This window comes from Bidens hawaiensis, unplaced genomic scaffold (genome assembly GCF_021521415.1).
Source record: "Bidens hawaiensis isolate Kalapana, Puna unplaced genomic scaffold, B.hawaiensis_p1.1 tig00010928_1, whole genome shotgun sequence".
NCBI lineage: Eukaryota > Viridiplantae > Streptophyta > Magnoliopsida > Asterales > Asteraceae > Bidens > Bidens hawaiensis.
The window spans coordinates 421609-436284 of NW_027491845.1; the positions used below are offsets into that span (position 1 = coordinate 421609).

The 14676-nt window shown below is 42.0% G+C and overlaps 1 protein-coding gene across 1 annotated transcript; it reads left to right on the top strand.

The window, feature by feature from the left end:
- Positions 1-1473: 1473 nt before the first annotated feature.
- On the top strand, positions 1474-3066 carry LOC143536784 (NAC domain-containing protein 79-like). The gene is made up of 3 exons (XM_077030699.1): positions 1474-1717; positions 1814-2091; positions 2441-3066. The coding sequence occupies exons 1-3, from the start codon at positions 1540-1542 to the stop codon at positions 2861-2863; spliced, it is 879 nt and encodes a 292-aa protein (XP_076886814.1). The 5' UTR covers positions 1474-1539; the 3' UTR covers positions 2864-3066.
- Positions 3067-14676: the final 11610 nt, after the last annotated feature.

A 14676-nucleotide genomic window follows, 5' to 3' on the forward strand; every position in this document is an offset into this window, starting at 1 on the left:
AATAGGTAAATAATCAATTTTATATTTTAGTAATAACATATAAGTAGTTGTTCCTATTTTAGTGAGATGGTATAGTGGTTTAGGCGTGAATTTGATGGTTATGGGATTAATCCCCCCGGTGTACAGTATATTTAGTTGTTTAAAAAAATTAATACATCATTAAAATAAACATTTTATTAATTATTATTAATAAAGTATATTGAGATTGTTAATTATGAAATATTCATATAATTAAAAATTAACAGGGTTACTGAAATTGATGAAAATGACAAGATTCAAAAACCTTAAGGGTCCAACTATAAAAAAAATAATTTTTGTACTAAAATTGCGTAGCTGACCAACACTTATGAAAAATACAATTGCTCATTTAGTTATTTTTAAATTAGATAACAAAAACTATTAATCAATCACATTAGCTACCAACTTTTGAGGGAAAGCCAAGGTCAGATCAAATAGCCTGATTCACATTTGTTCACGAGTCATGACTTGAATATAAATTTGACTTTTACACTTCATTATTTGTTACCATTATTAGAACGAGTTAATACGTATTGATTAAATTCACTCAGCAAACTATTTATCACTATTTAGTTTAAATTGAAATATAAAGATTTTAGTAAATGTTATTTAGTTATAAGCTTTTTCTTACTCATTTTTTAATAAACATATATACAAAAGTTATACGATAAATTACAAAATATTAAGAGAATTTATGGAAACAAGGAAATATTAAATATAACTGGTTTAGAAAGTAAATGTGAAATATAACAACTTTTTTACAATAAAATTACCTGTAGTATTTACAGATAGTATTTACAGAAGTTATTAAACTTTATGTGATATAGATTTATTGGTGTTTGCATTTTATTAATCAAATATTTAAAGTTACGTGACAAGTATTAACTTGGTTCGGTATTTATATTAAACAATAAATAACACTGTTAATTGAATACATAATACATATTTAATAGACAAATAAAATTGTAAAGATATAAATAAACATTCCGCGTAAAGTTGGATAAAGATGAACTCGTAACTAAAAAGAGGAATGAGTAACAAATATCCCAAACTAAAAACTAAAATATTTGACAACATTATTATCACATAATAGTAACCAAATTACTGTCTCCATATATTTCGTTAAAATAACGATTTTATCTTCTTTTTTTCTTTCTGTCTTCGTTTTCTTTTTAATGGCGTTTTGACTCTGCAGTAAATCTTTGGTCTACTTATAACGATTACTCGAGTTTGACACTTGAAACGGTGTGATATATTTTCTGTGCATGGTTCTTTTGTGTCCTTTTATAAACAAACAACTTACTTGATAAATCATGGTTCAAAATAACACATTATATATGTAGTCAAAAGTACGAAAATAAGTATTAAATAAATACACAACCAAAGTAGTTTCATAAAACACGTTTCTCCACCAAAACGCTATTTATGTTCCTCTGTTCGTCCCCCCTCTTTACAATCTTCAAAACTCACAAACAAACTATTGCTCTCTTCTTCAGTTTCCACAATACCTTTGTACCAAAAATGGAACACACTTTTGATCATGAAGAACAAATTGACCTCCCTCCCGGTTTCCGGTTTCATCCAACCGATGAAGAACTCATATCTCACTACCTTTATCCCAAGGTTTCCGAATTTAATTTCGTGGCCCGAGCGATCGGAGAAGTTGATTTGAACAAAGTCGAGCCATGGGAACTTCCATGTGTATACTATGTTCCTTAAATTATAATATTTCCCTGTTTTTGCTCTGTTCTATTTTTTCCTATATTGAAATTAACTTTATTGTTTGGTTTGGTAGGGAAGGCGAAACTCGGTGAGCAAGAATGGTTCTTTTTTTGTGTTCGTGATCGAAAATACCCGAATGGATCGAGGACAAACCGAGCCACAAGTGCAGGGTATTGGAAAGCTACAGGAAAAGATAAAGGAATTTACAAAGAGAAATCACTTGTAGGAATGAAGAAAACACTTGTTTTCTATAAAGGAAGAGCTCCTAAAGGCGAAAAGACCGATTGGGTGATGCATGAATATCGACTAGATGGGAAGCTTTCTGTAAATAATATTGAGAAATCAAGCAAGGTATGAACATTAGCTAGTGTTTATTGCTATATTATTATGATAGTTGGAAGATATAATATAATTATGCATCTTTATAAACTCGTATAAATAGTCGGTAAATAATAATCTTGTGACATCTAGCAAAGAATGATCATCAAAATCCATTATCTTATTAGAAATAATATACGGTTTATTATCATATAATCACTATACTTAAAAGATATAATTTGATTAGGTTTTGTTTTTCATAACGTATGAATTGTCAATAAATACAACATTATATCTTACTTGGTTTTCATTATTTTATTCGACAAACTTATGGTTTTTGTCTTCTTTTTTTACGTCCGAATTCTAAACATGTTTTTTACAGGGTGAGTGGGTGATTAGCAGAGTTTTTCACAAAAGTTCTGGTGGAAAAAAGATCCCAATTTCTGGATTGATGAAGATGAATAATCGAAACAAAAGCGAAAGCGAGTTTGGTTCCGTAGATATGCCTCCATTAATGGAAATTTCAAGTGTCGTTGGAGGATCAAGAACAGAGAATTCACACGTGACCTGCTTCTCCGAATCCGTCGAAGAACAAGATCCAAACAACGAAGCAGTGATCGGAAGCTGGACCTCGAACACGATGGTTCCAAACATGGAAAGCTTGGACTCGGCATGGATGCAAGACCCGTCAATCTTGAAGATCTTTCTCGACGCGAACAACGATGGGAATATGAAGACAGAAATGGTAGATTATGGTATGAATATGAGTGGACAAGTTGATCTTGATTGCATATGGAATTATTGAGCAGGAAGCCAAATAATTGGTAGTGAAAAGAGTGTAGTAAAGGTGTTGATTTATGGTTTTCTTCTTAGATTGATGTTTGTTAATACATTTTAGGATAATTGCAATGATTTGATAGAATCAAAGGATGATTATAACTTGTAAACAATTAATATATCTTGGCCTGTTATTTATATTATTATATTTGTTCTCTGTGTAGATGTAATTTTCATGAACTATATACTTAATTTTTTTATTATCACACATTTAAAACACATAATGTTTGTTAGGTACAACTGAACTCTAGAGTTCATGACTCCTATTAAATTATTTATAAATTGGTCTAATTTGATTAATAAGATGGAGGATATCAATGTTAACACTTTAATATGGATTAACTAGACCGTCTACGAGAATCTTTTAAAATTTTAGGGCTTGTGACTAGCATTTTAATGGACATCTGAAATCATGTTTTTAATTATGTTATAAATAAGTGAACAACTTTATCAGTTGAGTTGCATTTTTGAAGTCCAATACAAACTAAAACATAATAATAATAATAATAATAATAATAATAATAATAGTTGGCGTTAGGACTTTGCATTGTGCTATATTGTTTTTAGTATCTTGTTGGATACTTACGATAAAATCTTTCGATGCCATTAAAAGAAATTCTGAATGATTAAAGTTAGTATTTGATTGTAAAATTGTAAATTACACGTCTTATAGCAGCCATGCATCCAATTATCATTACACCTCGGGTTTGTGTGTTTTTCTACGGGCATCGGAGATCTTCATTAATAACTCATGTGGTTGAATACTATTAGGTAGCATACCTAGGGCTGCAAACGAATACGAATAAGGTTTTTTTCATGCTCGAACGTCAAGGATATAATGTGTTCATGAGCGGTTCAAGCACACTTACCGAACGAGATTTCATGTTTTCGTTCGTTCATTAAGGAAATGAACGTGTTCACGAACGATTCACAAACATAAACGAACGCAAATAAAATCGGCGGAGCCTAGATATTGAGGCCGATGTATTCATCAATGTGAATAATGAGGAAGAGAATAAGAACAATACAAAAACAAGATGAAAATATAGTTTGCTATTTATATTAGGCGTAATTAATTAAAGAATATAAAAGGGTTAGATTACATATACAAATGAATATGAAAGAACATTCATGAACACATTACCGAACGTTCACGAACACAATTGAACGGACGAAGGATCTATTCATGTTAGTTTGTTTAACTAATTGAACATAATTTTGTATTTATGTCCGTTCATTTTATTAAACAATCAAGTATAAACGAGCTTTCTATCAAACAGTTCACTAGCTGTTGTTGAATATGTAGTTTATTTACAACCCTAAACATACCCATTCCCTGAAACCAATCCCAAACTAACCCTCAAGCCGACTTCAATACAAAGAACAATATTTCTATTTATTCATATTTTTACTAATTTCAAATTTATTACAACTTCAAAAATATGATTCATAATATTTTTAAACTAAATAATAATATATTGATGTATTTCATTTTAACAAGTAACAAATGTCGGGTACGTTTTGGGTAATCAAATGTATTTACCTAATATCATATACATCTCAAACTTACGAGAAGTTTTATAATTAATTAATAACAGGTGTCACGCATGAACGAACATCTATCATTTTAACCGTCCGGAAGGTTAAGGATTCGTTTTTCCTCTATAAATTTGAGTTTTTCAACTAATACTTTAATTTGGTATTATCCTCAATGTGAATGTCAAAGGTAATTAAAAGATTATATTGGTAGGCCAACAACCGAGTCGCTTTGATGGACTCAATAGGATCGATGACATAAGTTGAGAGATATGTAATAACCAACTCCTCTTAAATTAGAAAACGAAAAATAACTATACTCCTTTTATATGTAATCATTATAATCTGATTTATTTTAAAAGTATTATCACTCTTCTAGCAATTTTATGCTATCTACCTTAGCCCTTAAAATATTGCTTCATCATCGTCTTAAGCATGTTTGCTATAAAATCACGTACAAATACAGGTTTGCTCTCAAATTGATTATTAGACTATCACCTCTAAAAACACGTATAAACACAGGACAAACACAGGTTTGCTCTCAAATTGATTATTAGACTATCACCTCTAAAAACACGTACAAACACGTCCAATCAACTGACATATAAAAAATTTATTCGTCATTCAAATAATTGAATATATTTTTCTTTAATGAAATTTGAAAAAATGAGATATGGGTCCTTGATGATATTTTAAACATTTAAAATCTCTAATTTGTGTAAAAATAAGGGGAAAAAGGAATGGAAGAAGCATTTGACAATATTAAAAATGTAGCTATATATTCCAAGAGTAAGTAAAATTTATTTTATAGTATTTTTCTACTAGAAAATAATATTTCTCATATAGAAATATTTGACGATAAATGGTAAGTAAATATCAACAAAAGTGCATAACGGCCATGCATAAAGAACAACAGAACGCCTTTTTCTTTTGTCAAGAAAATAATTTTTATATAGATTAAAATAATATCAAAAGGATGAAAACCAATTTGAAAAAGAACAAAACGATAAACTAGATTGTTGGACGAACTAATGTTGCAAACGTAAGTGATATCTACTTCTGTAGTCTTGAATAAAACAATTTGAACAAAAAACTTATAGTAACTTTGATTCAAAAAGTTAATTAGTTAATAAATAACGATGTCGTTAATGAGATGTGACACAGTCACACACTTAAAGACTTCAATTTAAAAAGGCGGAGATCATAGATTCAAGTCTCACATACGAAATAAATAAATAAAAGATTTCAGGTTGGGTCATGTAGTTTTATTTTTTATTTTTTACCTAGTGAAGAGGTAGGTCCCAGCAGAGCCCAGTTGGACCCGCAAGACTCACCTTGAAGAGAGACGTCTGCGCAGAAACCAACTGGATCCGCAGGACCCACCATGCTCAGAGACGTGACGTCCTTACGCGCAGTACGCAAGCTGTTCCCGCAGGAAATGCCTCCCAATGGTGAAGTACTCCGCCTGTTCCCGCAGCTGCGGATACAAGCCATCAGGGAAGGCCACCCGCGCAGCAAGGCTACACGCACAAGGCACTTAGCTCTCAAATAATTCAGTTGTCACCTGAAGGAATGAGCAAAGCCGGGAACAATCCCGCACAAAGGCGGGAGGGGGAATACTCCCGCCCAAATAAGCCAGTCCGTACGATACGGGAAGATCTTCTGTACTGTACCTGACGAGGTATGGGCAAAAGATCTGACCAAAGATACGACAGCTCATTGACAGCAGTATGGCGAGCAGCATGCTCTTGTACTGTATGTCACTATTAGCCGCTGCCTACTCACCAACTCCTGTCATACCACGTGCATAGCCGGCAGTTTGTGGAAAAGGAATAGTACACAGCAGGCCTGGTCACTGTCAGCCGCTGCCTACCCACCAACTACCAGCATGGCACGTGTGTAGGCCACAGTTGGTAGAACAGGAATACTATTCAGCCGGCTACACCTCCTTGGAAACCTACCTTCGGCTATAAATACCCCAAATGGTATGATCATCTCATCTTATCATCTTATCATCATATACTATCTCGTATTACATATTATACCTGATATCTGCTCTAGCAATCTCTTAATATACATTTATATTCAAGAGCAATCTAGTATGATTCTCACGCCGGAGGGTGGTCACAAGGAGGACCCCCCCTTCTCAGTGACGAGCTCACGGTGTCTGTTTTGCAGGTTATCAGAAGAACCATCTTTGCCGGGTCTAACCCCTCGTGGGAAACATCTATCTAACCCCCAGGTTACCCATAATCTGCCCGGGGTCGATTAGTGTTTCTTCATTGGCGCCATCCGTGCATAAAAGCTAGAACTTCATTTCTTTTCAGTTTTTTCAAACTTCTGGAAAGATGGTTAAAGAAACTCCGGTAACCACAACCCCAGCTACTGGGGGGAATACCGGCGACTACACAGTTTTTACGAACACTACCCCGGTTACCCAAGCCGGGGCAAGTGCAGTAAATTTTACGAACACTACCCCAGTTACCCAAGCTGGGGCAAGTGCAGTAAATAATCGCTCACTGGGATTCACCGATACCCAGTTAGAGAGACAACGAACGAGGCTCCCCCGCCAAACACTCGATGAAGTTAAAGCGTGGGCGGAAGCACGTTAAAAATAATTCCAAGCCAAGTTGGATGAACGCTTACGTTCACTCCAACAGCCTGAGGAATTCGGAGAGTACTGGGACAATGATTCAGAGGAATCCGATACTGACGCAAACCCTCGTCATAGGGCGAAAGGGAAGCGTAAGGAAACGGACTCCCAACCGAGAAGGCGTTTTGGAGAAACCTTAAAACCAAAAAACGCAGGTGGAAACCCACGTGACTTCTCCAAAACATTTACACCAGCTGCTGCAAAGGCGGGAACGTCCAAATTTGCAAGGGACATTGCGGAAGCAATCGTCCCGAAAAGTGCCAAACAGATGTCCAACATCGGCACTTACGATGGTATATCTGATCCAGACGATCATTTGAACAGGTTCATAGCGGGGGCAACCGTCAGTAGTTGGACGGAACCTACGTGGTGTTACATGTTCCAAATGACGCTTGTTGGGGCAGCTAGAGCGTGGTTCGATCGTCTACCGGCCCACCACATCTACGATTGGGAAGACTTCCAGCAGAAGTTTAGCCAACACTTCAGCCAACAAAGAAAGTATACCGAGGAGCAATGGACAATCCTCAAGTGCATTCGAGAAAAAGATGAATCTTTGCCAGACTTCATCACTCGCTTCAACTCAAAGAAGCTAAGTCTGGGTAATATCAGCGAAGATCTTGTTCGCGCTGCCTTTATCCAGGGCGCGAACGACCCAGAGCTCATCCGCACCTTAACGGGTAAAGATGGCATGCCATCCACATGGGATGCCATCATGACAGCAGCTAAACGCTTTGCGGAAACGGAGAAGCAACTTGGTAGAGATCTCCCCCAGAGCACAAACCTCTACACCCAGAAAACAAGAGAAGACAACGTCCTTACCGCCCGTTTAAACAAAAAGCGGAAGCTAGGCATTTGGCAGTCAAGGGTAAACTTTGACACCTCATCCGGCTTGCAACATCGGTTAGGCGGAAGGGATAACGTACAGTCGAACCAGAACTCTAGATGGACGCCACTCACCAAAAGCGTCACCGAGATATTCGCCACTGAGGAGCTCCCATGGCCAAAGGCTCCAATAATCCGACATCGTCAAAATGCTGATCGGAGCAAATACTGTGACTTTTACAGGACAAAAGGCCACAACACTAAAGAATGCACAGACGTTAAGGACATGGTCGAAGCATTTGTCAGAGATGGGACGCTCGCGCACCTCGTGGCGCAATGAACGCTGAGCAGGCTGATGCGTGTAGAACCCCAGTTGGGGAAAACACGAATAAAATTACAGCTTCAATGTTGGAGACTACATACTGCGTAAACAACGAGATCCCGAACCAGGTGCATATCGGCTCGATGGCACTCCCATCCCAACAACATGGAAGGGAGCTCAATTACACAGTTTGCATGTAGATCAATTCCAAATTTGTAAAGAAAAGGCCCAGAGCCACTTTTAATGGAAATGATTCTCCTTAGAACATCGACGCTGATGATTTTACATTTATACTTTTATGAACTTTCAACACTGATGCCGGTTTTCACCGCATACATAAGTGTGAAAGTCGTTGCGTGGGGAAGGCGGCAAAACCCGCATAAACCCAAAAAACGGCAAACCTTCACGCAGGTCAGTTGAAGGGTAAAGTTCAGTCATCCCACTAAATGAAAGTGCCGGTCTATCCACATGAATCATGATAGAGGAAACTGAACACTAACCTATTAACAACCGCGCGTTGAACGGTTAATTTATTCAACACGGATATGCCGGTTTTTCACCGCATAATTACGTGGAAAGTCGTTGCGTGGGGAAGGCGGCAAAACCCGCATAAACCCAAAAAACGGCAAACCTTCACGCAGGTCAGTTGAAGGGTAAAGTTCAGTCATCCCACTAAATGAAAGTGCCGGTCTATCCGCATGAATCATGATAGAGGAAACTGAACACTAACCTATTAACAACCGCGCGTCGAACGGTTAATTTATTCAACACGGATATGCCGGTTTTTCACCGCATAATTACGTGGAAAGTCGTTGCGTGGGGAAGGCGGCAAAACCCGCATAAACCCAAAAAACGGCAAACCTTCACGCAGGTCAGTCATAGGTAAACTTTGGTCATCCAACTAAATGAAAGTGCCGGTCCTAACCGCACAAATCATGAGGAAACCGAACCTATTGACAACCGCGCGTCGAACGGATAACTTATTCAAAAGAGAGAATTTCTAAAAAGATGAGGAAAACCTCCACGCAGGTCAGATGTAGGTAAAGTTTAGCCATCCTACTAAGTGCAAGTGACGGTCCTACCCGCACAATCACGAAAGAGGAAGCAAAACTTCAACCTATTATCTACCACGTTCAATAGTTAACTTATTCTAAACACTTAGAAAATTTCTAAAAAGATGAGGAAAACCTCCACGCAGGTCAGATGTAGGTAAAGTTTAGCCATCCTACTAAGTGCAAGTGACGGTCCTACCCGCACAATCACGAAAGAGGAAGCAAAACTTCAACCTATTATCTACCACGTTCAAAGGTTAACTTATTATAAACACTTGGAAAATTGCTAATTTAAACTAAAGTATGCAAGTCATATAACGTTTATAAAGCAAGGAATCCAGTGAAAATAGCGGTCTTACCTGCACAAAGATTTATATTTCATAATATTCATTACAAGAATGGCCGGGTAACTACCCGCCTACAAGAATATAAATCTATACAAGCTAAACCTATCCTAGCAGTGGGAAGGGATCTTCAGGATCAAGCTTCAGGGCCACTTCCACTTGGACCAGCACCATCAGTAGAGCGTGGCGGTTCAAGGAAAGCTTTAAGGATAGCTAGCCCATCATCAGCAGCAGCAACTTCGTTCACCTTCTCCACCACCGGATGCGGGAAGGCGGCATACTGATTCACTGCTTGGTCGTATACAGCTTCAGTATCCACATCAAATAAAGGGAAGTTGGAAGGCGGGATGCCTTTCTCAACGAACCCTAGACCAAGCAGGAAGCCGGCCTTTTCCCCATCCTCATGAGAAGCGTTGAGGACTGCGCTCATAGCATCGTCATAAGACGTATCCGCGAAGACCCGATGCACAACCTACAAGAAAAAATACAAGTATCAAAACCTTTTCTATTTACAAAGAAAAGCGTGAAGACATTATGAAGCTAAACCTACCTGAGACAACGCTTCTCGAAGAAGCCATTCCTTGGCAACCAGAGCCTCCTGGAGGGCAGCTTGAGCTTCGTTACGGGCGCGTTCGGCTTCACTTTTGTTGAGGTTGGCAAGCAACACTTCTTTAGCCGCAGCCTCTTCGACGCCCTTTAGCTTCCGCTCAGTGTGGTCAAGCACCCCCCTCTGGTCCAAGATCTCTTGGAGCTTTTTGGCGTCTTCCATCGCCAAGGCATCATGAGCCTGCTGGAGAGCCTCTAATTTGGCTTTAAGCTCCTCATTCTCCACGCGTAGAGGCTCAGCAACAGCTTCAGCCTTGGTGGCCCTCTCGGTTGCGTTCCTTGCAGTTTCCTTAGCCAGCCGAAGCTGTTCGTTAACAGCTTGGGCAGCCTTAGAACGGGCCTCGAGCCGGGCCTGAACTTCAACCTCGAGGGCCTTGAAGGCCTTCTCCTTTTCCGCAGCCACTGCGGTAAGCCTTACGTTCTCCTCCCGGACAGCCCGCGCCCGAGCTACTTCTTGAAGGCGAGTTGCTTTTAACTTGTCGTCTTCACGACAAAGCAGCTCGACGCGCGGCTGCATCCGGGCCAGGAGAACCCGAAGCTCATTGGTTAGCCTACCCTCCTGGTAGCTAGCCATGGCTTCCCCCAACGCACCACTGGGAGCTGCGTGACGAGCCCACTCCACGCACTCCACAGGTGTGCGAAGGGTTGTTCCTCGGCGGATGTTCCATCGTGGAACATACACTTCATTGGAATCCGACACTGCAAAAAACATAAAGCAGTTAGGAAAAGATGATAAAAATATAAAAAGGCCAAAAGAACCCTACGCACCTGTAGGGTCAACAACAGGCCGATAGCCGCCAAACCCATCACCTGAACCCAAGGGAAATCCATCCAAGAGGTCAGGCAGATGGGAAGGAGGCAGAGGTTGGCGATAAGCCCCGAGCATACCTGAAGGATCGGCTATAGCTGCCGACGTCGGAGGCATGGAGGCCGCCGCGGTAGAAACCAACGGAGGTGAACTCACCGGAGGTGAACTCACAACCGTGGTCGCCGTTGCGGAATGCGCAGAAAAAGTAACCGCCGGCTCAGTAAAAGATGCGGTAAAAATGGCACTGACAGCCGGCGGTGATGTCATCACAGCTGGAACAGTCGGCTCAACGGAGTGAGCAACTGAACCAGCAGAAGCAGGCGCAGGCGCAGCCGCCTGGGTCATCGCCTCAGGTAGGCTGACCAAGCCTACCGTCATGGGCAGGGGGGTACTCCTCCCCGCTCCACCCTGGAATGCGTCAACATCCACGCCTGCACAAAGAAGATAAGTATTAATGATGGAAAGCTATGAAGTTAAAAATAAAGTTTGTACTTACGGGTTTTCTTGAGCCTAAAAGTGCGGACAGGCGGGGATGAACCCGACGGAGCCGGCCTCTTCACGCCGCTCACCGTTGTCATCCTGGGCTCTCCGGAGGTGACAGTCGTCGCAGCCTCCGGAGCGGTGGTCTTATCACCACCGGGGTTCCCCGCCACCTCCTCGCTCTCGGCCTCTGAGTCAGACCGAGGCACCGGATCGGCAGTGGAGGCCACCTTCTCCTTCCCCTTCCAGCCGGCAGCCTTCTTCTTCCGCACCAACGGAGGACCATCTTTGGATTCCTCATCAGAACATAAGATTAGAGGAATTCCAGCAGAGGTTTCATCATTGAGGGGTCGAGGGTTGAATAACGCCTTACCTGGCCGCCTGGCGCTCAGGATCTCGTGGCCTAGCGGGTAGACCTCCACGAACCGATCCGCCGTTTGTTCAAGGATGGGCAACTCGTTCTCATCTAGAGCACGAGTACCCATCCGAGCGGGACTGTCAGCCTCCCGCGGATACTGGAGCGACTGCAAGTCGTTCCCCTCTGAAATACAAGAAAAGCAGTTAGAAGACAAACCTATATAAACAAAGTAAACAGAGCATACCGTAAGGAACAGAGTTCAAACCGTATTCGAGGACGATCGGGATCTTTCGCGCATCCGCATCCTTCCACACCCGGCTCATCCCGAGCATCACCATCCCGGACTCCGCAAAGCGGTAAACCGGAGATTGGACTCGGGATATCTTCGAGAACCATTCCGCCTCCTGGTAGTTGGAGGCGTGAAGGCTGGGAAGTGCTTGCCCATTCTTGAACTTCATGGCAAGGGGGATGGCGCGAGCGGAGATGAAAAAGAACTCCCGCTTCCATGAGCGAAGACTGCGCTCGGTTGCGCTAATCTTCAAACCCTTGATCCGGGTTATCCGAGTATACCACCCCTGGATTCACCTCCAAGAGTTGAAGGTCATCAGGCGGTCGACAAAGGGCTCAATGCCCAGAATCCGGCACACCCACTCGAAGTGGCGAATCTTCACGATCGCCATCGGGTGCACCTCGGTCAGGTGCACACCGTGCCTCTCCAGGACACGGTACACAAACTTTGTCAAAGGGAACCTAAGATTCCCATAGACAAAGAATGCAGCATATACCCCGATCTTGCCTCTGGGGGCATCATACACCGTCTGATGAGGTTCAGGAACTCAGGCTCGAGAGACTCGAGCATGAAATTCCTGACGATGTACTGATATAGATCGACAGGCAGAGCACACTGGCACTCGCCAGCAGTACTCTTGTCATCGGCGTACACCCCAGCCTCCTGGGCTGTAGCTTCGAGATCGTGAGAAGACATCTTGCAGATGAAAGAAGAAAACGATTTCAAGAGAATGCTCGACTGAAAAGGTGAGTATTCGCCGAAAATCGTTTTGAAGATGAAGAGAAAAGTGAAAGTGTGGATTACAAAGAACCCTCTCCCCCTTTATATACTAATCGCAATTAATGCGATGAATTTAATGCGGAAGAGAGAGAAATCGAAGGTGCAATGAAACTATGACACGTGGCAAAAAGCAAGCTGGCAACAGCTGTTGAAAGGACGCGTACCATTAATTTCGCGCACACGCGCCCGAAAAATCGCGCCCACGCGCCTGAAAAAGCGTCTGGAATGACCATGTACTGTCACGTCACCATAACTTCCTGCACGTCCTGACACAATCAGAAGAAACCGTCGCACGACGTTTCAGCAGTTTGGACTGTTCTTATCCTTTCACCAACTCTTCGAATTTCAAAAAATTCAAAAAGATTCAAAAGTAAGCGGGAAAATACCCCTTACCTTGGCAACCAAGTAACCATAAGACGGGTGCGGGTACAGTGTTAAGGCAAAACCCTTCACATACATAGCACCTGCAGGGAATTGACGCCAGGAATACCTTGGCAACCAAGTAACCACAAGACGGGTGCGGGTACAGTGTTAAGGCAAAACCCTTCACATACCTAGCACCCGCAGGGAATTGACGCCAGGAATACCTTGGAAGTAAAGTAACCGTAAGACGAGAGCGGGTACAGTGTCAAGGCAAAACCCTTCACATACCTAGCGCTCCGCAAGGAATTGAAACCAAGAAGGAACTTCTGGGCAATGCTTGCGGAAACGGAAATAACATCCCCGCATAGCGGGAACGTCGAGAACTACATTGTTTGAAGCTCCAGGATGGAATTGGTGGTTTTAACATAATTGATCACTATGTTCAAAACTACCAAAACCTCATGGAGAATCCACACAAGTGGGACTCAACGCTCCTGACTTGCGAGGAGGTTACAGACCTACCCGCATCATACCCAAAGATCAAGCAGGAAAGTCGGGGATTTCTGCAAGTGACATAAGGATTTCCGCGGGAAGAATCCCCATGGAAAACCTTAAAACTAAACCCTTTTCAAAACCCTTTGCTTAAGTCCAAAAGTTCACCTCACTTTATTAAACATTCATGAGAAGAACATTGGACTGGGGGGGACTTGAAGAGGTAGGTCCCAGCAGAGCCCAGTTGGACCCGCAAGACTCACCTTGAAGAGAGACGTCTGCGCAGAAACCAACTGGATCCGCAGGACCCACCATGCTCAGAGACGTGACGTCCTTACGCGCAGTACGCAAGCTGTTCCCGCAGGAAATGCCTCCCAATGGTGAAGTACTCCGCCTGTTCCCGCAGCTGCGGATACAAGCCATCAGGGAAGGCCACCCGCGCAGCAAGGCTACACGCACAAGGCACTTAGCTCTCAAATAATTCAGTTGTCACCTGAAGGAATGAGCAAAGCCGGGAACAATCCCGCACAAAGGCGGGAGGGGGAATACTCCCGCCCAAATAAGCCAGTCCGTACGATACGGGAAGATCTTCTGTACTGTACCTGACGAGGTATGGGCAAAAGATCTGACCAAAGATACGACAGCTCATTGACAGCAGTATGGCGAGCAGCATGCTCTTGTACTGTATGTCACTATTAGCCGCTGCCTACTCACCAACTCCTGTCATACCACGTGCATAGCCGGCAGTTGGTGGAAAAGGAATAGTACACAGCAGGCCTGGTCACTGTCAGCCGCTGCCTACCCACCAACTACCAGCATGGCACGTGTGTAGGCCACAGTTGGTAGAACAGGAATACTATTCAGCCGGCTACACCT

Coding starts and splice junctions, on each gene's coding strand:
- LOC143536784 (XM_077030699.1), top strand. CDS start 1,540: ATGGAACACACTTTTGATCATGAAGAACAAATTGACCTCCCTCCCGGT. Junction 1,718..1,813: donor CGAGCCATGGGAACTTCCAT/GTGTATACTATG, acceptor TTGGTTTGGTAG/GGAAGGCGAAACTCGGTGAG. Junction 2,092..2,440: donor ATATTGAGAAATCAAGCAAG/GTATGAACATTA, acceptor TGTTTTTTACAG/GGTGAGTGGGTGATTAGCAG.